Source organism: Trachypithecus francoisi, unplaced genomic scaffold (genome assembly GCF_009764315.1).
Source record: "Trachypithecus francoisi isolate TF-2019V2 unplaced genomic scaffold, Tfra_2.0 Lachesis_group18, whole genome shotgun sequence".
Lineage (NCBI taxonomy): Eukaryota > Metazoa > Chordata > Mammalia > Primates > Cercopithecidae > Trachypithecus > Trachypithecus francoisi.
In genome coordinates, this window is record NW_022681463.1 from 1,482,157 (window position 1) to 1,509,456 (window position 27,300).

The following is a 27,300-nucleotide window of genomic DNA, read 5'->3' on the forward strand; positions in this document are numbered from 1 at the left end:
CTGAGCGAGCTGTGTGGGGTGCGGTGGAGAAGAAACGGCCGCTTGGGAGCTGGGGCAGCCCGGTCCCGCTCAGCTGTGGGGCCGCAGGGAGAGGCTGGGTCTTGCTGCACGTGGCGCACACGGGAGGCCCCGGGCAATGTGGCCAGGCCGTGCTGTGGCAGCTCCAGCCCTCCTGGTCTGAGCAGCTCATTGGGTGTTGGTGCGTCCAGCAGGCTACCTGGTGTTGCTGTCGTCATAGCAACCGGATGTTTCTCGGGATTGTTTTTTCTGTTTAAATGCTTTATTAAGGGTTGGAAACAAAACCAATGCATTGGAGGTGACGGCATCAGAAGCCTGAGGCAGGGAAATGGGTTTGCATTTTGTCCCCCCCTCTTTTTTTCTATTAAATGCATCATAGCAAAAGTAGATGAAAAAGAAAGGGTCTCAGCCCCAGATGACAGCCAGCAGGGAGAAGGAGGTCAAGACGGGGCCATCGGGCGAGGAGGGAGGAACCTGGTGTGTTTTGGGGCCAGGGGACTGGGCATCGTCGGACGGGGAGAGAGGAACCCGGTGCGTTGGTGCCAGCGCGGGAGGACCTGGGCTTTTCATGTTGTGTGGCGTCTGGTCTTACAGGGAGTCCAGGGAAAGCCTGTGTGTTTCCGTACTGCAGCGTCCACCTTCGGAAGACCCAGCTGTTACCGCTGTGATTTGAGGCCCTGTGGGAACAAATCTTAGCTCTGTGTTATCCACAGACACCGTCTCCCACAGGACTTTCAAAAGCTTTTCTCTTTCTCCTTTTAAGAAACACAGGAACTTACAGCTAAATATCGACACTCATTTGTTGCAAAAAACAAATCCCAGAAAAAAAACAAAAACAAAAAACTCCCAAAAACAAAACCAAAAAAAAAAAAATACCCCAAAAAATCCCAAGGGAAATATGGTCGGCGTCTGTTCACACCGTCAAGGTGTCAGGAGGAAAGTCACCAAAGTCGCTGTGTTGGAGGGCGAGGACTTCTGTCTGCTGCAGAAGCTGTCTGTTCCAAAACAGGACCGGAAGGCTGGAGGGGCCCCGTCCGACTCACGGGCTGTGCTGAGGCTGCCCTCAAAATCGAGGACAGCTGCGGCGACCAGGAAGGCTGCGTCTGCTCCAGGAACCTCACTTGCCATCCCCCAGGCTCCCTGCCCTTTCTGGAGAAGCTCGCCAGCCGTGCTCTCTCCCCTTCGTGCCTGTGAACTCATCATACACCCTGCCTGTGTGTGCTGCCTGCATGTGCTGTGTGTGTGTGCGTGTGCTGCCTGCGTGTGCTGTGTGTGTGTGCGTGTGCTGCCTGTGTGTGCTGTGTGTGCGTGCGCTGCCTGCGTGTGCTGTGTGTGTGTGCGTGTGCTGCCTGCGTGTGCTGTGGTGTGCGTGCGCTGCCTGCGTGTGCTGTGTGTGTGCGTGCGCTGCCTGCGTGTGCTGTGTGTGCGTGTGCTGCCTGCATGTGCTGTGTGTGTGCGTGTGCTGCCTGCGTGTGCTGTGTGTGTGTGTGCTGCCTGCGTGTGCTGCCTGTGTGTGCTGTGTGTGTGTGCATGTGCTGCCTGCGTGTGCTGTGTGTGTGCATGTGCTGCCTGCGTGTGCTGTGTGTGCGTGTGCTGCCTGCATGTGCTGTGTGCGTGTGCTGCCTGCGTGTGCTGTGTGTGTGCTGCCTGCGTGTGCTGCCTGCATGTGCTGTGTGTGTGCGTGTGCTGCCTGCGTGTGCTGTGTGTATGTGCATGTGCTGCCTGTGTGTGCTGTGTGTGTGTGCGTGTGTGCCTGCGTGTGCTGTGTGTGCGTGTGCTGCCTGCGTGTGTGCCTGCATGTGCTGTGTGTGCGTGCGTGTGCTGCCTGCGTGTGTGTGTGTGTGCGTGTGTGCCTGCGTGTGCTGTGGGTGCTGCCTGCGTGTGCTGTGTGTGGTGTGTGTGTGCTGCCTGCGTGTGCTGTGGTGCGTGCGCTGCCTGCGTGTGCTGTGTGTGTGTGCGTGTGCTGCCTGCGTGTGCTGTGTGTGCGTGCGCTGCCTGCGTGTGCTGTGTGTGTGCGTGCGCTGCCTGCGTGTGCTGTGTGTGCGTGTGCTGCCTGCATGTGCTGTGTGTGTGCGTGTGCTGCCTGCGTGTGCTGTGTGTGTGTGTGCTGCCTGCGTGTGCTGCCTGTGTGTGCTGTGTGTGTGTGCATGTGCTGCCTGCGTGTGCTGTGTGTGTGCATGTGCTGCCTGCGTGTGCTGTGTGTGCGTGTGCTGCCTGCATGTGCTGTGTGCGTGTGCTGCCTGCGTGTGCTGTGTGTGTGCTGCCTGCGTGTGCTGCCTGCATGTGCTGTGTGTGTGCGTGTGCTGCCTGCGTGTGCTGTGTGTATGTGCATGTGCTGCCTGTGTGTGCTGTGTGTGTGTGCATGTGCTGCCTGCGTGTGCTGTGTGTGCGTGTGCTGCCTGCGTGTGTGCCTGCATGTGCTGTGTGTGCGTGCGTGTGCTGCCTGCGTGTGCTGTGTGTGTGTGTGTGTGCTGCCTGCGTGTGCTGTGGGTGCTGCCTGCGTGTGCTGTGTGTGTGTGTGTGTGCTGCCTGCGTGTGCTGTGTGTGTGCTGCCTGCATGTGCTGTGTGTGTGCATGTGTGCTGCCTGCGTGTGCTGTGTGTGTGTGCGTGTGCTGCCTGCGTGTGCTGTGGGTGCTGCCTGCGTGTGCTGCCTGCAGGACCTTCACATCGGTGGGAGCCTTCAGAAAGCCTGTCTTTTGACATTTGATGACCAACCTGAGGCCTGGCCTGGAGCCAGGTGCCTGGTAGCAGCCTGGCTGTGTTCTCCTGTGCACAACTGATTATCTTTGACGCTTCCTTAATGATTCCCAAAATAAAAATTTCCAGAACCTTTTGAATTAGAGGCGTCTCAGAGTCCGACGAGCCTTCGAGAGCTGCTGTGTCGCTTGCTTTTGCAGTTCAGGAGTTTCAGGCCCAGAGAGGCAGACGGTGTGTTGGGGCCGCAAGCAGTGAGGCCCTGAGAGCCGCTCCGTGTGGGCAGCGGCGGGTGCTGCTGGGAACGCCTGCTGGCACCTCGACCCCCAGAGGTCCGCAGTGCGGACACGGGAGCCTTCATCCAGACCCTGGGGCTTCTGCTCCTTCACACAGTGCCTCAGGTTAATGTTGTGGATGAAAAGTCTTTTAAAAGCTTCAAACTGAGTTTATCTCTGCCCTGTGGAGTTTCTGGCCTCCCAGTTTGCAAACTGGCATCTTTGAAATGAGCCGACCGCCCCACGTGGGCGATGACGTGTGTGCTTGCCGAGCTGACGCGAAGCTTTGGCAGTGGTAGACGTGGGGTTCTGAGAAACTTCGACTCTGCTCCGTTTTTGATTTTGTTTCAACAAGAATAAGGTGATGTGGCCCCAAGTGGCGCCAGCAGGAGCCACGTGAGCCTTGGTGTGGTCTCAGTGTGGTGCCTGTGCCTACATCTGTCCTCTCGTCCTGCGCCCTCGAGACACCATTGCCAGGCATCTTTAGAGCCAAATGACGGAGGCAGAGAAGGCCCTGGGGAGGCGCGAGTGTGTTTGAGACGTTTCTTTTACAGAGTGGACTTAAACTGGGCGTCTGCCTTCTGGATTGACAGCTGCCACTCATCCCTCCCGGCTCACTCCCGATTCTCTGGTAAACTGGGCCGTTAGGCTTGCCGCTGGGGTGTGCTCCGAGCTGCCAGCAGAGCAGTCACAGCTGGGGTTCGGTTATGACCTCCAGATCGACCCCGGGCAAACAAGGAGTCCAGCATCACGGGTGTTTTCTGCAGGGCCAGCCGGGAACTGGCTCTCCTTCCTTCAAGCATGTTCAGGTGGCGTCTCTGGGCTTGAGGGAGGGAGATGTGGACCTAGCTTAGGTCCCTCTGGGACGCTTCTCTTAACTGGCAGTTCAAACAGCTGGAGTTTACAGTCAAATCACATCCACGAGAAAGAGCTCTTTCCTTTAATTCTGGCGCCAACTTTGACCTAATATCATAACATAAAATTCAAAATAAAAAGGGACTCAGTGGATAAATGAATAAGCAGGACGAGGTGCCTCTGCACGATGGAAAGTTACTCAGCCTGAAAAAAGAAGGGATCCAGTCAGCGGCCACAGCAGGGCCACCCTGGAGGGCACTTGCTGAGCAGAGTGAGCTGAAAGGACATGTCCCGTGAGGCCCAGAGCAGTCAGATCCGGAGACAGAACGTGGGGCGAGGGCCGGCTGATGTGAGGCCCAGAGCAGTCAGATCCGGAGACAGAACGTGGGGCGAGGGCCGCTGGAGACAGCAGGAGGGGATGGGAGCGAGTGTTGAACGGGGACCAAGTCTCCGTTTCGCACGATGAGGGTGTTCTGGAGAGGATGGTGGTGATGGTTGCACAACTCGGTGAACGTGGTTAATGCCACGGAACTGTGCACTTGAACAGGTCTGAGATGGAAAACTGTACGTTAACATTAAAATAAAGGGACTAATGCGGGGAAAACAAAGTAAGACACAGGAACCACGAGTCCCAGGCCGGCGGGTCTCTGCTTGCGCCGCTTGCACTTCAGGGTGGCGTGCCTGTCCATTGCCTCTCGGCGAGAGAATGTCCCGAGCGTGTACACGTGCTGTGTGCATCCACATTGTGACTTGCGGTGGCAAAAAACCCAAGCCTTTGTGGAGAGTGGTGAACGCACACAAGCGGAGGCCGGCGTGTGGCTAGGAAGTAAACCTGCTGTTTGGAAACGTGGCTGCGATGCGCAGGGGACCAGACGTTTCCACACTGCTGATGACGTATGTCGCTTTTACTTTTTAGGTGAAGCCAAAAACCTTCCCTCTTACCCGGGGCCAAGCAAGATGAGGGATTGCTACTGCACGGTGAACCTGGACCAGGAGGAGGTTTTCAGGACCAAAATTGTGGAAAAGTCACTCTGGTAATGTCCTCTGTTGCTTTACTTGACAGTGATGTGTTTTCTTTGGTGTAGAGAATGTCCCGAGCATGGACGTCACCTTCCCATGTTCCCGCGGGTAGAGAAGTTTTCTGTGTGTAGACAATGTCCTGAGCATGTACGTCACCTTCCCGCTTTTCCTGCTGCTTAGTTTGAGGAGGAGAAGGTGCTCCCTGGGGCTCTGGTGTGCAGACAGCTGGGCTCTGCTCCTGCTGTCCAGGAAGCGCACGTCGGTGGTGGCCGCCCGCGTGGACTTGCAGGAGTTGCTTTTTAATTAGAGATGAACTGGGAAGCTCGCACTCCACGAGAATACAAATTAAGGATTTCGAGAGGGGGAAATACTGAGAAAGATTTTCCTTCCTGTGTACAGAAGATGGGTGTTAACTGAGGTAAGAGGCCTAGAAAGCATTTATTGATACGATTTGAGGAAGAGAGGAGTCAGCCAAGAAAAACAAACTCTTGAAATCAACAAGTTTGCCCCTCAGTGTGAGCATGTGAGGGTGTGGGTGCCGACCCCAGGATGTCCAGGGCAGGGCCAGAACGTGTGTTTCTGAAAAGCTCCAGTGAGGTGGCAGGCCGTGCTGGGAGGACCACCACAGTTGAACACCAGGACACAGTGCGTGGTGGGACGCACAGGGACAGGAAGCCACGCGGTTTATGTCGGCGGTGGGAAGAGAGATGCCAGGGAGGGTGTGCCAGGCAGGGCCTCGGTCCTGCGGCCTCAGGGGAAGTGTGGGGCGGCCGCGTTAACAAGGAGCGGCCTGGGGATCAGGGACGATGTCCGTGTAGCTGTGACTCCACCGTTCAGTTCAGAACCATGGGTCGTGCGCTCTTATCAAAACAGCAATTCTGATTTTGAGAACACGTTTAGCTGAAGAATTGTATCCTGGCGTCTGCTACTTCCAAGCAGGAATGAACCGCCCATTCTGACGACCAGGTGACTTCACGTATTAGAACACTGTGAGGGGTCTCCTGCCCCGGGCACTGGGACCATCTCGCTCCGTCAGTCACAGTGCTTCCAAAAGGCTTCGGCGCAGCTGCCCTCCAGGCCGAGGAGTGAGGGTCATTTGTGTTACGTTAGTGCACGCTCTGGGTTCTTTGAAATAACTCGTCAAAAGGAACTGCAGGCTGAGGAGCGTTGTCAGGCGCCCAGTCCGGCTTTGCGAGAGTCTTGGGGGTTGCCCTGGCGATGACTGGGGATGGCCGTTCTTCGGAAGAAAATGGGAAGAGACATGACCGGGCCCTTCAGAAGCCCCTTTGGAACTTCCCTGGATAAAAGCCCGTTCTGTGTTTAAATGGTCCGTTGTTAGAGGCCCGTGGATTTTAGGCCCGAGGCCCGGAGAACTACTGGCAGTCTTTATCAGGCTGGGATCCTCTCAGACCTGCTGAATCAGAGCCGGCGGGGGGAGAATCTCTTTGGGAACCTCTCTTTCAGATGAGGTTGAGAAATGGCGGCCCCTTGTCTTTCAGATATTTCAGAAGAGTTTAGACATAGAAGTCATGGTTCTGGCCGGGTGTGGTGGTGCACACCTGTAATCCCGGCACTTTGGGAGGCTGAGGTGGGAGGATTGCTTGAGGCCAGGAGGTTGAGTCCGCAGTGAACCACCATTGCATCACTGCACTCCAGCCTGGGCCACAGAGCAAGACCTTGTCTCAAAAAACCACCAAACACACACAACAAAACATGGTGTAGCAAAGAAAGAGAAACCATGTGGGACAGTTTCGAGAGAGTAAAACCGTGGCGCCGTTCAGTGTGGGCGCTGGCAGGCCCCGTCGCTGTGTAAAACCGTGGCGCCGTTCAGTGTGGGCGCTGGCAGCCTGTCCACTTGGAGGGCTGTGTGGGCTGCAGGCTGCCCCTGTACTGTGAGGACAATGTGTGCACCAACCCACCCCATACAAAACGTTGGCAGGAAATGTACTTGAACCCAAAACCTGGCTCTCTCATAAGTTTGCAGCTGGAATCCACAAGTCATCTGTGGTCAGAAGCCCTCAGTCTGTGCATGTGCATTCACGTGGTCCTGTGTTAGTCACTGGTCAGCATCCACCTGAGAGGCAGGTGTCAGGCAGGGCTGCCCCCCATGCCAGGGAGTTTAGTCCTGGCCACCGCCCACTCGTTGCTCCATGGTGGCACCCACTTTGGGGCCAGTCCTCTGAGTCTCCCGGCCCCCAAGTCTCCCGGCCCCCCGAGTCTCCCAGCCCCGAGTCTCCCGGCCCCCGAGTCTCCCGTCCCCCGAGTCTCCCAGCCCCCCGAGTCTCCCGGCCCCCCGAGTCTCCCGGCCCCCCGAGTCTCCCAGCCCCGAGTCTCCCACCCCCCGAGTCTCCCGGCCCCCCGAGTCTCCCGGCCCCCCGAGTCTCCCGCCCCCCGAGTCTCCCGGCCCCCTGAGTCTCCCGCCCCCCGAGTCTCCCGGCCCCGAGTCTCCTGGCCCCCCGAGTCTCCCGGCCCTCCGAGTCTCCCGGCCCCCAGTGTGCTGCTTCCTCCAAGGGCACCTTTAAGGTCTGATCGTTCATTTGGCAAAGTCGCTGTGGAAAGAAAAAGAGCCCCGTCTGCATCTCTGAGCTCCGAGGGCCCAGGGTGCTCTGTGGCCGCGGGGTCTGCAGCCCGGCAGGGGCCCCTTCTCACGGTCCCTGGGGAGAAGCACTTGGGTCACGTTTGATTTGCTGTTGCCCAATATCGCAGTGTGACTCAGCAGGAAGCTGCAAATGGAATGTGTGAAGAAGGAAAGGCGGAACTCAGCTTCTCTTCTTCCCTCTTTCCCACTAAGGAGGTTACAGACCCAGCTCCACCACGGGCCTGTGTCCCCCAAGCCACCTCCCTGCATGTGGCCCCCGCGTCCGAGGCCCTGCAGTCTGTGGGGCCTCTACCGGGTATTAAGCCAACGTCTAGGGAGAGCATCCTCCTCTGTCTTCCCCTTTTTCTGTAGTTTTCAAGGTGGAGGTTGAGGGGCAGCATCTGTCATAGGCGTAACTTCAGAACGCATCGACGTGGACACGTTTCGGAGGACAAGCCCTTTCTCTCTGGCCTTGGCCCTTCTCCAAGAAAGTGATTTTGGCAGTTTCTGTCCTGCTAGAAAAATGTTTTCCTGAGGTTGAGAGTGAGCTTTGTTTACAATCCATACCTTTCAGAGCATCATTTTTAATCATTTAAAGGGCAGCCACTATCTGTTTCCTTATTTACTTAAACTAAAAGGCTCCCTGAAATTGGATTGGCAGGACTGGGGCTTGGGGACCAGCTTCCCACCCTGGACCTCCCCTGGGCTGGCACCCCCAACCCTCAAACAAGGAGATGACCCCACTCCCCTCCAAGGCTGCCCCGCGGTGGAGGTCACCGTCTCGTCCAGCAGAAAGGAGCAGTTGGCCAAGTCACACACAACAGAACCTCAGTCTCTCCCTGCTGGGTCAGTCTGTCATTTGTAAGAATGTTCAGTGAGCGTCATGTCCCCATTTCCTTCTGTCCACGTGAGGACGTGAAATGTTGTCTGTCCTGCCTGCGTCTTCTGCGCCCACATGGCCGACCTCTCCAAACCCTCATCCACGGAGACAGTCCTGGCTCAGGGAGGCGCTGCCTCAGGGTTCAGGGTGTGACCCCACCCCCTGCCGCTGGGGTTGAGTCTGGGCAGAGCCCCCTGCCCCGCGTGGAGCCCTGGCCGCCCTTTCTGCGGAGTCGCCCCCGCGTCCTTTGCAGGGTTCATTTGCATGCCCATCTCGCGGAGAAGGGGCTGTGGCCACAATAGGAAGAAACTGCAGGCGTGGCCGGTTTCTGTGCCGCCTCCTCCCCCCAGAGGTGCCACGGCCTGAGCTCCTGCTCTGAAAGCTGGTTATGCCTTAGGTTACAAAGCTGTGTCTAGGAAAAGTTCTTTTGCTTAAAAAATCATAGTGCCCCCAAAATGATCTGGATTCGCAGACAGAACCGTCAACGCGACGACGCCTTCTGGGAAGTGGAACTGTGGGGGAGTTCGTGTTCTTTTGTTTGTGTGTTTTACATGCAATTAGACGTTACAAGTCAAGGAACAGACGGATCTTCTAGTGCAGAGCAAGGAGAGCTGGGTCTTCCCAGCAGACGGGGACATCCCCAGGGCCCCTCCCTCTGTGGCCCTGCGGGGCAGGCTCTGAGCTCGTCTGGGTGGAAGCCCGTCCTGTCCCGTGTGCACACAGTGGGTGTTTGTTAAAGACAGGAAGGTTTCTTTCTGTTCATACTGCAAGATGTAATCCCCCCCAAAATGGTACTTTTGTGTAGTAGAAATGAATAAACCAAGAAATATCTCCACAGCTCCACCAAGTTTTTCAGGAGAGAGAAGTTATTTGGGGTTAGAAACTGAAAGGGGCAGGAGGAAGTTGGTGGTTTGGGAGACAGACTGTTCATTCTCTCAGATGCTTTTAATAAAAACCAAGTTGTTGGCTTAGGAAACGCCAACTTTGACATTCGGAGACTTATGAGAAGTCACATTTCCCCTGAACATTTATTTTTACTCTTTCTCAAGTCAGAGCTTAAACAAAAACCTGCTTGACACAACTGGAGGCTCCTTGAAGCCCAGAACATCCCAGAACTGCTGGAGTAGGGGACCCATCCTCAGCCCTGGGGTGCCGCAGGTGGGGACCCATCCTCAGCCCTGGGGTGCCGCAGGTGGGGACCCATCCTCAGCCCTGGGGTGCCGCAGGTGGGGGCCCGTCCTCAGCCCTGGGGTGCCGCAGGTGGGGGCCCGTCCTCAGCCCCCGGAGCGCCCCAGGCCAGGGATCTGTTCTTTCAGTCCTGGACTGCTGGCCCCAAATCTCCCAGCAGGTCAGAGCCCCGGTCCTGTCTGTGTGACCCCCAAGACTGGCCCGGCGTCTCCACCTCCACCTCCACCTACGTGTGTGTCCCTCTGTGTTGTGCTGGCTCACAGGAGCCTGTGTCAGAATGATGCAGGGGGTTCTCTCAGCCTCGCAGGAACTCAGCCGGCAGAGAGCATGAGGTTGCTTGTATTCTGTGAGTACTGAGCGCCTACTGCATGTGGCAGGCTGCCCCAGGCCCAGGCCCACGCCTGGCAGGGGCTCATCGGCTGCCTGTGCCTGCAGGAGCCTCCTGGCCCTGAGGTGTGGCTGGGCCACTGCAGGGAGAGGCTGGGTCTGTCACGAGGGGGCTGCACTGTCGATCCATGAGGAGCAAAGGCCAGGTGCCCCCTTCTTCCTCCTCTGCCCGGCCTCCTCTCGCCCGGCCGCCTCCTGCTTAGCCGCTGGCCCCCCGGAGAGCACCTTTTCCCGCCAGGGCCTCGCTGAAGGTTTGGGATTTGAGGTATCTCAGTTGCTGCAGGAGACCCGGCGTCTGGCTGTGCCTCGTCCTGACAGTCACTGCTACAGTCAAACATCGTGGCCGGGCCCTAAAGACCCAGCCGATTCTCATCTGTTTGTAAGGTTGGTGGTTCTTTTCTGGGGGGTGTGGGGTGGGAGAGAGGAAAGAGCCTCGTGTGCAGGAGAGGCAGGAGCCAAGGCCACAGTGTTCTGGGTGCCGTGTGCAGTGGCGTGTGGTGTGTGGCGTGCCTGGCGACCACAGAGCCCATGAGCTGAGGGGCAGCTCCTCGGTGCCCCTGAACAGAGGGGGAGACTGAGGCTTGGGGAGGTGAGGCGGCTCACCACAGCCACTGCCGCTGTGAGTCTCAGCCCAGCCCGCCTGCTTTCCTCACTGAATCGCTGGGTTCAGTTTGAAGACTCACAGTTCTATTTGCCAACATTTCGAAATAAACAACCCCACCCAGCTTGAACCACAGGAGGCTGCAACTCCGTGTGCGTGAGGCTTCCACTGAGACCTGCAGTGCTGGACGGCGGGTGGGCCGTGAGCTGACCATGGACCCCCACCCTCCAGCCTCCGGCCTGTGGGAGCCGGGCTCTGTGGCCCTGCAGTGCTGCGTGGTGGGTGGGCTATGACCTGACCAAGGACCCCTCCCTCCAGCCTCTGGCCTGTGAGAGCCGGAGCTGTGTGGCCCTGCAGTACTGGGTGGTGGGTGGGCTGTGACTGACCGCAGACCCCTCCCTCCGGCCTGTGGGAGCCGGGCTGTGTGGCCCTGCAGTGCTGGGTGGTGGGTGGGCTGTGACTTGACCATGGACCCCCACCCTCCAGCCTCTGGCCTGTGGGAACCCGGGCTGTGTGCCCTGCAGTGCTGGGTGGTGGGTGGGCTGTGACTGACCACAGACCCCTCCCTCCAGCCTGTGGGAGCCGGGCTGTGTGCCCTGCACTGGCCGAGTGCCTCCGATGGGTGTTCTTCCCCCTGTCCTTTGCGGAGATGGAGCATTTGCCCTGGCGGAGTTGCCCCTTCTCTGTGGGGTGCCTCTGAGAATGAGTCAGGCCGTGACTCAGGAGCCACAGAGCTCAGCCCAGAGGCTGGCTTGGGAGCCCCAGGGCTGCTCTGCAGATCCCGTTTGGGGTTTGGTTCCTCTTCACACAGCCTTTACCCTCTACCCTGAGGCTGGGGCAGCCCTGGCAGCTCCCGGCTCCCCGCAGGGTTTGAGAAGTGGGCCCCGAGCCAGCGGCAGAGCACGGAGCTGGGAAACCAGGTTTATTTTCTCATGATCACGCGATGGGAGCAGCCGCAGGCGGGATGGGGCCTCGCCAGCCTCGCGCCGATGCTGGGAAGTGACTCAGGGAGGACGAGGGGGGGTTTCTCTGCTGGTCCCGGCTGAGCCCCATCTCCGGGCTCCGGGAAGAGAAGGAATTCAGCTCCGATGGTTTCCCCTCGTCAGAGCCAGTACTTAAAGGTCAACTCTGTTTTCTGCAAGAGGTTTTTTCTTTTTTCCTTGTGAAAGTTTGCTTGATTCTGTGAAACTTCATTTTCATTTCTTCAGAAATGACTGAGGGGAGGAGGCTGCCAGGGTCTCCGCCCCAGAGGGAGACGCTGCTGCCTGCGTTCAGCAGGATTTCAGGCGAGCGGGCCCTCTCAGGCCGCACTTTTTCTTTATTTGGAAGGAGGGTTCCAGAGCCCCCCAGCAGTGAGTGGGGGCCGCCTGGGCCAGCCATTCATCCCACATCTGACTGCTGCTGACCTCGGCCCGAGACAAAGCCGGCCTGTCCGAGAGATACCCTGAGATTAAGCTGCCAATGGGAAGGGGGGCGCCGGGCGGCTGTGTGGCCCCTTTGAGTCCATCAGAAAGAAGAGATTGTCCGGCACAGGCCACCGAACAGGATGGGGGATGGGAGGGATGCCCTAGCACTCAGCCGGTTTTGTTTTTCTTTTGGATACGCTTTAAACTCTGCTGCCCGGGAAGGAGAAAGCACAAACCTTCCTGCTGATGAACGAAGATGGGTGCCCCCACCCTGAGACCCATGGACAGTGGGGCACCGGGGGGCTGTCCATGGGCCTGGGCCTTGCACCTGGGAGTGCTGGTGCTGTGTGGAGGGAACCCACCCTGTCCTCGGGCTGAGCTGGAGTCCCCACAACAGCATGGGGTGGAAGCTGCTGTCCTCAGACTCCACGGGGCCTCCAGTGATGGCACTGTGGCCACTTCCTGCTGGGCCACGGGGGTTCTGGGTGGGGCCGGGAGGACGTGGGGCATCGGCCATTTTGCCCACGAGGTGACGTGGTCGAGGTAGACGTGGCTGGCCTCGCAGCCTCTGCTGTTGCAGGTCCTGGGACGCTGCGTCCGTCTGCTGTAGCTCATTTCAGAGTTGGTCGATCACATGTCCATCCTCACCCACTGGTGACAAAGTTGACAAATTTGTGTTTTTTTTTTAGTTGAAAAGAGATCCTCCTTAAATGTTGTGAAATAATCTGTCCACACATTCAGCAGTGCTAATAGAAAACAGGCCCAGAGCAGTTCAAGAGAAAAGGAAATTTAAAACTGCTCATACAAAGATGGACATTCCACCTCACCAATGAGCCAGACATTTCAAATTTAAGCAGGTTTTTGCCACCAGTTTAGCAAACTGTAAAAATATTTATAAGACGGCGTATGCTGGGGGCGGACGCTGGTCTAGACTCCCTGGAGGGTCCGTGGCTTTGTGTTTTGAAGGCCCAAGGACGGTGCACATCCTTGGAGGAATTTATCCCCCGGGGACAATCAGCCAGTGCACAGATCTGCACCCCCAGGGTGCTCACCCCGGCTGTTCCCACCACACAGCATGGCGACGGCGGGGGGACCTGGCGCTGCTGGCCACGCACGCACATGCCGTCTGACCCCAGCATTTTATCAGCTCTTTGGAAAGTGGCCCATGGCCTGATGTGAAAGGAGAAAGCTGACTCTGTCACAGGGAACATAACCTCACGTTTATTTTTTAAAATGTACCCGTATTTCCATTTCACATCTTCTCTATTTATAACATAAATATTTACTATTATTTTTAATATATTTGTATTATAATAGAATGAGTTATTATAGTATGAATATACTTACATTTATATTATAAATAATATAATACAAATATATTTATATTTTGTATATTTCAAACCTGTAACATTTATATATTTTATTCTATTTTATATCTTTGGAGAAAAAAAACTCCAGGAGGATGTTTCCTGGAATGTTAATTCCAGATTTCACTTTCTGATTTTTTTACGTATTTAAAATTTTGTTTCTTTAAAAATAGCTTTATTGAAGTGTAATTCAAACACCATACAATTCACCCATTTTAAAATGTACAAGTCAGTGGTTTTTAGTATATTTGCAGAGTTGCACAACCTGCCACAGTCAATTTTAGAACATTTTCATCTCCCTAAAAGGACACCCATGCCCTATAATCCTCCGGTTTCCGGCCTGCAGCCTCTCCTGGGGCGGCGGATGCGGGTCCGCGTTCTGTCACCGGCTGTGCCTCTCCTGGGCATTCCGTGTCAGTGAAAGCACCTGACCCATGGCCTCTGTGCGTGGCCTGTTGGTCGGCACCACATGTGGACGCCTGTGGTGTGGGGCCAGGGTCCGGGTGTCCTCCCCCTCCAGGGCTGAGCGCCATTCTGCTGTTGCTCCCTTAGCAGCCGAGACCCACCTGCTTGTTTCCACTTTTTGGCCGTCATGACTGAGGCCATGAGCAGGGGCGTCCGAGTCTGCATGCAGACGTGGGCCGTGAGCAGGTGCGTCCGAGTCTGCATGCGGACGTGGGCCGTGAGCAGGTGCGTCCGAGTCTGCATGCGGACGTGGGCCGTGAGCAGGTGCGTCCGAGTCTGCATGCGGACGTGGGCCGTGAGCAGGTGTGTCCGAGTCTGCATGCGGACGTGGGCTGCAATGTCTCTTGCTGCACACCTGGGGCTGGAACCGCTGGGTCCCGTGGCGACTGTGTGTTGAATGTCGAGGAACCGCCAGCCTGTTTTCCATGGCAGCTGTGGCCACTTGACCTTCCCACAGGTTGTGTGTTTGGATTCGCGTCTCCACCTCCCTACCCTTGTTGCTGTCTCTGATCACAGCCATCCCGGTGGGTCTGATTTTCTTTGTACAATGCAAGCCCCCTCCTCAATGAATTTTCACTTTAAAGAAAAGCAGTTTGTTGTTTTTAATTGAAACGAAAGGAAGCATTCTTTCCTATGTATGTGTTCTTTTCTAAAGCAAACAAAATTAAAATCATAAGTTAAAAAAAAAACCCACAGGAAAATTCTAAAAACTTGCACATAAATGGAATTACAAATCACCTCATCATGGAAAATCACGTCTCGCTGGATGTAGGTTATAGATGTCAGGTTAGGGACAGTGGAGAGGGAGACGGGACCTGCAGACCCCAGACGTGGTCCAGGATGGCGCCAGCCTGACCCCCACCTTTGCGGCCCACCGTGGGATCTGAAGACCCCACCCCCCATGTCCCCTGAGCTGGCCTGACCTCGCCGCCCTCCCCGCCCGACCCCTGCGCCGTGTGCTCTGTGTAGACACCTCCCCTGTTGAGTCTGAGATGGAGTTACTACCTCAAGCGCAGGTGACGGCTGAATCTCACTGCCGCCTCAGTGGGCAGGGCACCAGAAACCCTCTGGAGAGAAGGCAGCCTGCCACGCTTTGTGATGAGCAGTTCGCTTAAGGATTGTGTTAGACTCTGTGGCTAGTATAGATTTCAAGGCCCTTCCCTTCCCCTCCCTTCTCCCCTTCCCTTCCCTTCCCTTCTTCCTTTCCTCTTTCTTTCATCTTGGTCTGTTGCCCAGGCTCGAGTGCAATGGTGCAGTCTCGGTTCACTGCAACCTCCACCTCCTGGGTTCAAGCGATTCTCCTGCCTCAGCCTCCTGAGTAGCTGGGATTACAGGCGCGTGCCACCACGCCCAGCTAATTTTTTTTTTTTTTGTACTTTTAGTAGACGTGGGGTTTCACCATGTTGGCCAGGATGGTCTCAATCTCTTGACCGCATGATCTGCCGCCTTAGCCTCCCACAGGGTTCCTATTTCATAACCCATCACCCTTGAAGGGCCGTTCTCTGAGGTGGGCCTGGGTGCCTGGGGTTTTAGAAACCTTTCCAGGCAACATAGTTTGCAGTTCTTTTTTTTTTTTTTTTTTTTTTTTTTGTTGAGACGGAGTTTCGCTCTGTCGCCCAGGCTGGAGTGCAGTGGCCGGATCTCAGCTCACTGCAAGCTCCGCCTCCCGGGTTTACGCCATTCTCCTGCCTCAGCCTCCCGAGTAGCTGGGACTACAGGCGCCCGCCACCTCGCCTGGCTAGTTTTCTGTATTTTTTTTTAGTAGAGACGGGGTTTCACCGTGTTAGCCAGGGTGGTCTCGATCTGCTGACCTCGTGATCCGCCCGTCTCGGCCTCCCAAAGTGCTGGGATTACAGGCTTGAGCCACCGCGCCCGGCCAGTTTGCAGTTCTAAGAGGAAAAACACAGAAACCTAAACAAGCCCCACGCATTGAGAGCGTGAACCCGGCCTTGGCGGGGGGTAGAGAAGGGAGAACTGAATTGGGTTTTGGTGTGGCTGTTTCTGTGGCATTCCCTCAGAATATTTGCCACTGGAAAAATGAAAAAACTCTAAGTGCTTTTAAGTGAGTAATTTTTGCGCGAGGTCTTGGGAAGAAGAAACGTCTCCATGTGCAGTGCCAGGCTCCGTCTGCCGGCTGTGGGGGTGGCAGAGCCTGGCCAGCGTCTTCCTGAGGGCCCAGCCTCCTGCTCTTCACAGGGAGCCTCAGGGAAGGCGGGGCCTCTGCCTCCCTTTCAAGCCGCTGGACTTGAGCTGACCACTGATACCGCAGCAGCTCCAGGCTGGGGAGGCACAGCGCTGGGGGAACAGTCCTGCCCCCATCTCAGGCGTGTGTGGCTCCAGCTGCATCCTGCCTGCCTCTTGCCTCACTGTAAGCAAGCGGAACGGGGCGTGTCTGGTCCTGGCCCTTCGCGTCCCCACAGGCCCCTCACCTCCTGTAGGAGCCCCTCTGGCTTTCCGGCAGTCTTGGCTCTGCCAGAACTGAATTCCTGTGGTCCCTATGAGGACAAGCAGGATTTGCTCGGCACTGTGGCCTCGGGCTGGACCGCTGCACCTTGCCTGCAGAAAGCCCACCTCAGGTGACCTTCCCTTCCTGGTCTGCTATGCCCAGGCCTGAGCAGCTCCCAGCTGCTGACCTGAGACAGGCGATTCCTCCCTGCACGCCCACTTACCCATCCGTGCATCCGTCCGTCCAGTGCCTTGCACGGGGCCTACACATTCCCAGCCGCTGTGGTGAAATGTCTGCTCCGCACCACGTGGCCTCAGCTGCACCCTGACCCCTGACCTCAGCTCCCAGCATCCTCCCGTCCTGCCCTGCCCTGCCCAGGCCATGCCAGCCTCCTCCTTGCCCCTACGTCTTCACCACACACAAGCCCTGCTGCCTCAAGGCCTTTGCACCTGGTGTCCCTCTGCCTGGACCCCTCCTGCAGTCTCCTCACCGTCCACGGCCTCATTCATGCGCTCACTCGTCCTCCTGCGGTCTCCTCACTGTCCACGGCCCCATTCAAGCGCTCACTCGTCCGTAAGCCTCCCCGGCCCCCGAGCGAGGCCGCAGTGCCGCCCCCGCCAGCCTTGCACGTTGGACGTTTGCGCTCTTTGGCTCCCCAGGGCCGGGACTTCGCTTCATTGGCTGCTGTTCCCACGGTCGGGAACGGGGACATGCAGCTGAAACAGTCGTGGGGAGAGAGCGCGGTGGCTTCTGGGTCCGGCGAGCCGCGCCTGGTGGGGGCCGAAGCCATCGAAAGTGCCCCCAGTTGCTTGCGCCTGGCGTGTGGGAGGCCCCGCCGTGTGCTTGTCTCACTGTGTAGGGCAGAGGAAGAAACCACCCAGCCAGGCAGTGGCGTGGCCTGGGGAGGCCGCTTTGGGGGCAGAGCCACTGCCCTTCCCCAGCCAAGCGCCCTCTGTGCCCGCAGGCCACACTGTGAGAGGCCGGTGTCCTGAGGCTGAGAGATGAGGGAACTGGCCTCTGGCAAGGCAGCGTTGGAACGTGGACGTCCCTGGAAGCCGCTGTCTTCAAACTCGTGCTTCCCCTGGCAAGGCCCGTGTGGTACTTGTGCCTCCTCGGACTGGCTTCAGTGACGTCCGTCTCAGAGTCTTACATTTAGATATGCTGTATGGTCTTCCTGGTGGAGACTGACGTCCCCTCGGCCTTGTGAAGCTCACCAGGGCCCGAATCAGGTGGGAGGAGCAGCTGCACGGGAGCCCAACGGCGGCTGCTCCAGGCGGGACTGTGCTGTGACGATACCAGAGGTGTAGCTGTTGGGTTTTTTGAGACGGGGTCTCGCTCTGTCACTCAGGCTGGAGTGCAGTGGTGTGGTCACAGCTCGATGCAGCCTGGAACTCCTGGGCTCAAGCAATCCTCCACCTCCCTGCAGACGTGCGCCACCAAACCCGTCTAATTTTTAAATTTTCTGTCGAGTTGGGGTCTTGCTGTGTTGCCCAGGTGGATCTCTAACTCCTGGACTCAAGTGGCCCCTCTGGCATGGCCTCCCCCACTGCATCTGGCCTGGATGCAGGTATTTAAAAGAGCTTAGGGAAGTTATTTGAAAAAGGCTCTGGCCTTCAACTCCCACTTCAGCTCCTGATTTTGGTCTCATTGGGATGGATGGTCCAGAGCACTCCTGGGCTTAGGAGGAGAGCAGCTCCCCTGTGAGGGCAGGGTCACCTGTGCCTACAGCGGCAGGGTCTGGTCCGTGGGGACTGCGGGTCAGCATAGTCCACGGTGCCCGTGACCAGTCCTCCGAGCGGCAGGGCCTGGGAGAGGCACTGTCGGGCCGGCGAGGACGGGCGTGGGTGCTGGTCTGGGCATCAGTGGCGTTGCTCTGAGAGGGAAGGAGATGCTATTCCAGCAAGGGTGGCGTCAGGTCTGGACCCTCAAGTGGACACTGTGTTTTGGCTCTGGGACTGGCGTGGCCCAAAGGATTTTCTGCAAAACAGGAAATGGTCTCTGTGTGTTCCAGTCTGGTGGCCACAAGTCACGGGCTGGTGAGCACCCGAGGAATTGAATTCTGTGGTGGGAATCCAGGCTCGGGAGAGGTCGTTGGGCAGGTGCGTGGACGATGCGAGCTGTGAGCTTCACGCCCGAGGAATCCACTCTTCCTGCTGGACGCGTGGACAGTGGTGACGGCCTTGCCCCAGAAGCAGCACCTGGAGCTGGCCCGGCCCCTGCTGGGTGCGCTGTCTCCGTGGGGCTCGTGGCATCCCGGGGGTCTTGGTCACTCTGGTGCCCCGTTTGCAGGTACAAACCTGCAGTTCTTTTTTTGTTTTGTTTTGTTTTGAGACGGAGTCTCGCTCTGTCACCCAGGCTGGAGTGCAGTGGCCGGATCTCGGCTCACGGCAAGCTCCGCCTCCCGGGTTCCCGCCACTCTCCTGCCTCAGCCTCCGAGTAGCTGGGACTACAGGCGCCGCCACCGCGCCCGGCTCATTTTTTGTATTTTTAGTAGAGACGGGGTTTCACCGTGTTAGCCAGGATGGTCTCTATCTCCTGACCTCGTGATCCACCCACCTCGGCCTCCCAAAGTGCTGGGATTACAGGCATGAGCCACCGTGCCCGGCCACAAACCTGCAGTTCTAGGAACTGACTGATGCTCGGGCCCTGGCCCCCATCCTCACACACCTGAGTGGCCAGGCAGGGGCTTCACTCGGCTGGCTCTGACCTCCACGCTAAAATGAACGAATAGGACAGGAAAGTGAAGAGAACGCACAGCAGGGGAAGTGACCTCAGAACTCACCACCCCCCACCGACCCCCAGGACTCCAGCCTCCCAGGGCCTCAGCCAGGCCCTGCCCTCTTCAGCACGTTGGAAACACCCGCGTCTACCCAGCGTGTGCTGGGATGGCAGCTCTCCAGCCTCCAGCCCACGCCCCGGGGAAGCCATTGATCTGGGTCCCCTCGTGCTGAGCGCCCCGGCCAGAGGTGCCCCTTCCAGGTCTGGGTGTGGTTGGCGGAGGTTCTGTGGGTTTAAGCTGTGGGTTCATTCTCAGAGGTTAATTGCCCCCAGAAGGTGGGGAACGGCCTCCACTCTCCTCCTTGAGCTGGGGGTTTGCATTCTTCCAGGAGTTTCTTCAGGGCTCCCTGGTGATGATGGCACAGTGGCCTTGGGCGTCAGGCTGGCTCTGTGCCGTCACTGCGGGGAGAGGTTTCCTTCCTGTGGGGGCCTCCACTGTCCCTGGAATCGCCCTTCTTATTCCCTAAATAAACCATTGGTCTAAGAAGCTGAACGAACCCTCTATTGTGGCACAGGGAGCAGCTGCATCTTTCCTTGAAACCCTGCAGAGCCTTCGTTAAAATGAGTGCAAAGGCCTGCAGCACTGCCGCCTCTGCGGACCCCTCTCCGGACCCCACTGCCGTGGGTGCCTCCTCCTCTGGGCAGCCTCCCCAGCGGCCTCCTGCTCTAAATCCCTCCGCACAGGCAGCCCTGCCCCTTGCTCCGTCCGTGTGGACTTCGCGTCCGGAGTCCAGCCGCTCTCCCCTCCTGGGCTCGTCCGGCTTGTGGGCGTGACGCTTGGTCACGGTGGTTGGTGGCTGAGGGCTCCGTAGATAAGGCCGGCCGGCCGCCTGCTGATGTCCTGCCTGGTTTCCTGAAAGTCTTGAGGTGACTTGCAGGAAACAAAGTCAGTTATAACTTTATTAAGTTTAAAAAGTTATATGAAATAAGGGGGAAAACGTGAAAATAGGCGGCTGGAACCAGTAGAGTAAACGACATCAGAGATGCAAAACGCTCACCCATTGCCTTTGCTGGAGCCCGTTCTGGCTCCAGCATTCTCGGCTGCAAAGGTGTAAAATGGAAATGCGAGTGCGACATTCCTCTTCTTCAGGAGGGGGACCGCGAGGTTCCCGAGGACCACAGCTCCTCTTAGCAGGCGGGCAGAGAGGACCCCAAAGCGCTGCCTCCCTTCTGCCATTCTGGAGCAAGGTTTCTGAAGCCATTGCTTGAGAAATTCCTGGGTGGAGGCCGGAGGAAGTCTTGCTCCCCAGGGTCCGTGTGGCAGGGCATGGGCAGCGGGGCTGAGGCGCGGCGTCCCTGGGGGCTGCCTGGTAGAGGGGTGTTCAGTTGCTCTGCCAAGTGACTCCTCTCACTGTGACTGTGCTTGGCGGTGGGGGCTCGGGGCAGAGGCTGCTGGCTGGGCACCTGGAAGGGTCCCGTGAGGCTTCTGGTGGTGCTGACACCTGTCCATGGAAATTGAGGTGTTTAAAATTCATAAATAAACCAGAAATCCATTCAATAAAAAGAGATAAAAATAGCAGAAAGAGGAAGCTACAAGAAAACCTACGAACTCCGTGAAATTATCAGACTGGACATGCCCCTTTCTAAACGTAAAAGTGGTTTATAGCAACACAGCATGGCCTGAGTCACGGCACGATCCCTGGGAGTTTCATTTCATCAGATGTCGGAGGGCCTCGGTTTCCCACCCTGTGCATTGGGATGGTGAGGAAGTGTGCAGGGTCAAATGCCAGGTGTGCAGCACCTGTGTGGGGGGTGTGCTCAACGCTGGCATCCTCATCTCACTGCCCCTCACCACACACCAGACACGCACCGGAGATGCATCGGACACACACCGGACATGCACCGGACACACACCGTACACGCGTCGGACACGCACCGTACACGCGTCGGACACGCACCGTACACGCGTCGGACACGCACCGTACACGCGTCGGACACTCACTGGGCACATCAGACATGCACTGGACACGCACCGAATATGCATTGGACACGCGTCGGACACGCACTGGACATGCATTGAACATTCACCGGATACACATCAGACATGCATCGGACACGCACCAGACATGTATGGCACGCATTGGACACGCACCGGACACACGTTGGACACCACATCAGACACACATCAGACACACAGTCCAGCCTGACCCACTTCCTCCTCCCCGCATTCCTGCCAGGCAGGCACAGGCCCACGTGGTGGGGTCCTCAGTGTCTGTGCGGGGGGTGGGGGCTCTCGGAAAGCGTGACGCCCTCTCACGGCGAGGTGGCCAGGCGAACCCCGAGGCCTGGGCTGCTCTGAAGCTGCCACAGCTCCCTGACAAGCCGGCTATGGAGTGTGTGCCAGTGGAGGGCGTCCGTTCCACTCTCGGGCAGCCTGGCTGTCGGTGCCTGTGGTTCTGAGGTTCCTCCGTGGTGAATGAAGCTTGACTTATGCCTTTTGGTTACGCATTTGCCGTGAGGCCAGGAGCTGTGCGTGCTCCCGCTGGGCTTCTCGTGGGAGATGCACCGCGGCCAGGACAGCCTGGGCATCTGCCATATTCTGGAGCAGTGAGCAAAGCCTCCAGTCCTTGGTTCTTCGGGCTCTGCCGGGAGCGAGCGGGACTGGAAACACCGAGTCCAGGCTGTGTCCGCGCATTCAGGCCCCACGACTTCGTGTTGTCGCTGCGGCCTCAGTGGCCCTGAAAGTTGCTCTGGGATGTACAGAAGAGGCAGTTTTGTCGTTGTAAAAACCTCAAATGTTTTGTGAATTACTATTAATTGTTAACGCGTGTCCTGTGAGTAGCTCGTCACCTGAGGCCTTGTCGTGAATATTAAAATGCGCGTCTGGTGTCCCTTTTGGCTTCGAGGTTGACAGTGGTTTTTCCTGCCAGTGGAGACGCTGTCTGCAGAGCTTCTCCGGGGAGGCCGCAGGGCGCTGCCTGGGGAGTGTACGTCCTGCCCCGAGATCCTGCAGCTGTGACTTTACACAGGGTGGGGTGGGGTGATGACCCCTCGCCTTGTCATGAAAGCAGCGCATTGTGCGGGGCGCATCTGTGGTGCCTTTGTGTACGTGTGACCCAAGTGCTCCGGGGTGCATGCCTGCACGCACGAACATGCACACATGCCTGTGGGAACACACGTGCACACACAAACACATGCCTGTGGGTGCACACACCCACGGGCACACACACGCACACACCCACACACGTGCCTGTGGGCACACACCCACGGGCACACACACGCACACACCCACACACGTGCCTGTGGGCACACACACCCACGGGCACACACACGCACACACCCACACACGTGCCTGTGGGCGCACACACCCACGGGCACACACATGCACTCACCCACACATGTGCCTGTGGGCGCACACACCCACGGGCACACACATGCACTCACCCACACACGTGACTGGGCGCACACCCCACGGGCACAGGGTGTTTCTCCCTGGGGGTCCCTGACGTCAGATCTCCGCAGTGACCAGGCAGACCCAGGAAAATCAGAGGCACTCGAGCGCCTGTGACAACGACCAATGTGAGAATGTGTTTGAAGGAAACGTGACTTTCTAGTGGGCCTTCATGAACCAGGATTCTGCTACGAGGAGGTCTGTGGAAGTCCCTGAGCATTCTGCCTTCATTGAAAGATAAAGAGATGTTTCTTTTGTGTGTAAATGGATACTGCTGTGTTTCCAAAATGCTTACAACAATGTAGGTATTTTAGGCCTCCTTTGGAAGATTGTGTTTTATGACAAAAAATGGTTTTCTGAGTAAACGTTACTCAGTCTCTGACCCAGTTATAAAAATTATGAAATCAGTGAAATCCAAATGAAATGCCTGTAATTAAGGCCGCTGCAGAGGGAGGGACTGGAGCCTGGACTCCAGGCCCCTCCCACGTGGGCTCCGGGCAGCAACGCTCGCCAGCCCCAGGTTCGGGCCTCTGCCTGTGCTGTATCTCCTGGTTTAATTTGCATTTTCTCAAGGGCTAATGACATGGAGCATTTTTAATACATTGTTGGTCATTTGTCTTCTTTGGTGAGATGTGTGTTCAAATCTTTTGCCTTTTCTTAAACTGAATTATTTGTCATCATTTATTGAGTTATAAGAGTTCTTTATATATTCTGGATACAAGTCCTTTATCAGATAACTGACTTGCTAATATTTTTTCTAGTCTGTCTTTTCACTTGTAATTTTTTACATTTTTATTATTTTTTGGAGACTGAGTTTTGCTCGTCACCCAGGCTGGAGTGCAGTGGCGCAATCTCAGCTCACTGCAACCTCCGCCTCGCGGGTTCAAGCGATTCTCCTGCCTCAGCCTCCCGAGTAGCTGGGAATTACAGGCACCCACCACCACGCCCTGCTAATTTTTGTATTTTTAGTAGAGACGAGGTTTTGCCGCGTTGGCCGGGCTGGTCTCGAACTCCTGATCTTAGGTGATTCGTCCACCTCAGCCTCCCAAAGTGCTGGGATTACAGGCGTGAGCCGCCGTGCTGGCTCTTTTTAAATAAAGCTTTTAATGCAGAAAAGTTTTTAATGTTTTTAATTTTGATGGAAGTCTGATTTTCCATTTATTTTTCTTTTGGCACTTGTGCTTTGGGTGACAGATCTAAGACATCTTTGGGTGCAGGTTCATCCCCGTTTTCTCAGAGGCTGGGAGCTCCAACCCTTACACCCTTACACATGGGTGCGGGGTCTGAGCTCATTTCTGTGTGTGGCTGGGGTGGGGCCTGCTCCATTGGCAACTGTGTGGACGATCACCTGGCCCAGCACCATTGACCTTCCTTTGCTCTCTATTGGAATGGTTCCTCCTTGAATAACTTACATCTTTCCTGTTTTGGACCTTAGCATAAATGTGCATGAAAGTGGGCTTGTGTTGAGTTCTGAGTTGGTGGTAGCTGTGCGTGCGCCACGGTCATCGCCAACAGGTCCGGCATGGGGAGAAGCCTAACCCCACCTGTGCCGGCCCAGGACAACAGGGAGGTTTGCTGAGTAGCAAAGCCCGTTGGCTTCTGCTTCTTTATTGGGGTTGCAGTTATTTGAAGTCTCCAACTGTGGGGCGGCTGCATCTCCAGGTGACTCACGCGTGGGCAGCCTGAGCCGTGCACTCTGTAAGCACAGTCAGCAGCGGGGGCCTCCTCCCAGGCGTGAGGATGGCTGGGCAGTCAGGACTTTGTACTGGATCTCTGGATAAAAGGAACGGTGCAAGGCACTGGAGTGCTGTGTTTTACATTTAATCCAGAAAGGGAGCCACCACCTGCCCCAAACCAGGTACCTTCAAAATATCACAGTGGCCCTGAGGCTGGACCTAGACCTGAGCGCGTACCATGGAAGTCATTCTGGCAGTGACCATGGTCTCTGTGGAGGTCTCTCAGCTTCCTGGACCGCCAGGCAGCCCAGTTACAGTTCATCATACAGTGCAGTGCAAAGGCTCGAGGTGGAGGCTGGGGAACAGCCACGGCGCCCTTCACCCCACAGGGAGCTGCAGGTTCATGTCTCACACGTGCCACGCAGTGCAGGGCGTTCTCATGGCACGTTTAAAACTAAGACCACACGTGTGTGCCCCTGGGGGTGAGGCGGGAGCGTGGCTTGTGTTCTAACTGGTGCTTTCCTTTCTCTCCAGCCCCTTTTACGGAGAAGACTTTTACTGTGAAATTCCTCGGAGCTTTCGTCACCTGTCCTTCTACATTTTCGATAGAGACGTTTTCCGGAGGGATTCCATCATAGGTAGGTGATGAATGAGCGTTTACTTCCCCCTTTCCGCCTGTTCTGTACCAGGGGAGTATTAGCATTTTAGTCCGGAGCCTGGCGGGATGGTGCTGAGGGGTCACGGCAGCCCTGGGTGTTCCTCCTGATCCGCTCTCGGGATCTGGCCTGGCGTCTGTGGTCCCTGCTGGAGCATCACACCAGGCTCAGGTCAGTGAGCGCTGCCAGTCAAGGCTTCCGTGGCCCCTCAAGGCGAGAGCACAGCGTCCCCAACCCTCTTCAGACAACTTCCCAGGGCTTCTCCCGGGGCATCCGCGGGGGAACCTTTGCATGGACGTGGGGCCCTCCCTCCTCACCACATCCTGGCTATCCCTGTCCCAATTTCAGTCCCCACGGTGTGGGCATGGGAAGGGCGGGTGGGGGTGGGGGCGTGTGGTCTCAGTTTCCCCCGGTTTTCTTGGAGAAAGCTCATGGGCAGCCCTGCCGGGGATCACAGAAGGCAGCATCCTGTAAGTTGTGGGGCCTCTTGACAGAGTGGACTTCAGGTTACTCAGGGAGCTCCTGGTTCCTAAATGCAGCCAGAGGACCCCATCAGGAGCGGACCTCACACAGCAGTCATGGGAGGCTGGGGTATCAGGCTAATTCCCGCCGTGACGCCGGGAGAGCCAGGAAGGGAGGAGGGTCCTGCAGCACCTGAGCTCATACCCAGGACAGGTGGCCGGGGAGCCAGTGTGTACTGGCTGCCACAGCCTGAACCCAGACCCCAGGTGGTGCAGGCTCCTCGTCTCCATGGCTATCGGAATGCTGAGTGGGATAGGGCGGGAGGTGGAGTCCCCCAAGGGGACCCCAAGCTCTGCCCCAGGCAGCCTGAGGGTCCGCAGGTGCAGGAGGCCAGCGGGGCCACGACGGTGCTGTGCGGGGGGTGGGGGCGCGTCCATCTGACGCTCACTGCTCACACTGGCTCCCCTATACCGCATCGTGGCCTCTTCGTCCCACGCCAGCCGCCCCCTTTCCCCAGTGCTCACCTGTGTCCCTCAGCTGTGGGCTTTCCTCATCGTCCGTGTCCCTCTATTTGTGAGCCGCGGACCAGGATCTGTGATCTGACCCATTCCCAGTGCTTGGCACACAGAAGCGTGAGAGGCACAGCCAAAGGTCCACCTCAGAGCTTGAGTGTCCTAAAACCCAGCCTGTCCCCACTGGGCGGCCGGCAGGTAGTGCACATCAGCACGACGCTGAGGGAGAGAGAAGGCATGAGAGAAACTGGCTAGCAGGTAACTGGTAGACTCCTGTCTGCACTCTGCTGTGTCCCGGGCCTCCACGGCAAGTCCCCTGACAGAGACAAGGAGAGAGACGCCCATCCTGACCGGTCTCGCTCTCTGCTTGGTGTTGAGATGGGCTTGGCTGGGTGGCAGCTGTGTACCCAGAGGCCCTTGGGGCTGGGCAGCCCCTCAGCTGGCATTGATAAAGCCTGTGCCCTCTCACCATTGCAGGAGTCGGGACCTGGACATTTTGGAGACTGTTATTCACTGTACCCAAATGATTATTCTTAGAAACTGCTGTGCTTTTCATAGAAGTCTCCAGAGTTCGTTTAGAAAATACATAGAATGGGTGACGTGGATCTCAGATCATTGACCTTTGACTTCATTTTGAGCAGGAACGCTGTGCCGGGTGCTTCCGCAGCAGACACCCTGGCCCTGAAATGTGATTGCAGAAGGTGTTTGTGCTCCTGAGTGCGGTGGGCACCTGGCCCCTTTCAGGGTCTTGCTCTGCTGGGCCTCGTGTAGCCTTGTTGGTGAGATGGTCTTGAGGGGAGGGTCCAGCATGACCCTTGCACCCCACTGCTCAGTGTCTGCCTGGGAGGCCCTCAGGTTCACGCCCATAGCTTCAAGTCGCGTTCAAGCTGTTTGGGCACTGAGGAAGGGTTCCCTCTTCCTCTCTCCCTCTGACCAGGGCTTCGGCTCCAGGGCTAGTGGCTGGCAGTTCTCCCTCCTGCCTCCGGGCGCAGCTGCTCTGCACCCCGCTCCTCAGACACCTCCTCCTCCTCCATCCCCACATCCTGCCATGCCCGCCTCCGGGACTAGGGCCTGCTGCAGGAGACGGCCTCTGACCCTGCAGCTGCCCTCCGTGGCCTGCCTCCCCTGCCTGCCTCGTTGGTTGTGGTTCTTTTGCCTGTTGTGCTGTGTCCGCTGGACGGAGCTTCCCAGAGTCCATAGTCCTGCATGCCTGTGTCTCGCTCCCGTGTTCTCAGCACCTGCCAGGGGCCTCCAAGGGTGTTCCCGGAAGAAAGGGAGATGTGGAATCCAGATTATTCAACGGAGGCTAATGGTGTATCTGGCGGGGCTCAGCCTGTGCTGGGCGCCACGCGTCAATCGAGGTGTGACCGTGTGTCAGGCCTCATCACCAGCTCAGTTTATGTGCGAGAATCCACAGGGACTTGATTCATTCTCGAAGGTGTATGAGACATTTTTTGAGTGATAACCCTAAGGAAAAAGAAATTAAAAATTTTTTTGCACATTTTAATAAGAGAAACTGATCAAGTTAGTTCCGGAGTTATGTGCTCTGAAAATAACCAAATAAGATGTTTATTAACTGTTCTGTTGATGTCATCTGCTAGCATTTCTTGGTGGCTTTACGCTTATGGTGACTGGACTTAGATG

The 27,300-nt window shown here is 57.0% G+C and overlaps 1 protein-coding gene across 3 annotated transcripts in view; it reads left to right on the forward strand.

Annotated features, from left to right (window-relative positions):
* RASA3 (RAS p21 protein activator 3) overlaps positions 1–27,300 on the forward strand; it is a 122,129-nt gene that overhangs the window by 38,842 nt on the left and 55,987 nt on the right. For 2 of the 3 annotated variants that reach the window (XM_033177107.1, XM_033177108.1), the window contains exons 2-3: positions 4,760–4,877; positions 24,561–24,664. In XM_033177107.1, coding sequence (XP_033032998.1) covers positions 4,760–4,877; positions 24,561–24,664 — 222 coding nt within the window. The remainder of the gene's footprint in view (positions 1–4,759; positions 4,878–24,560; positions 24,665–27,300) is intronic. The other variant, XM_033177109.1, reaches the window with a different exon arrangement.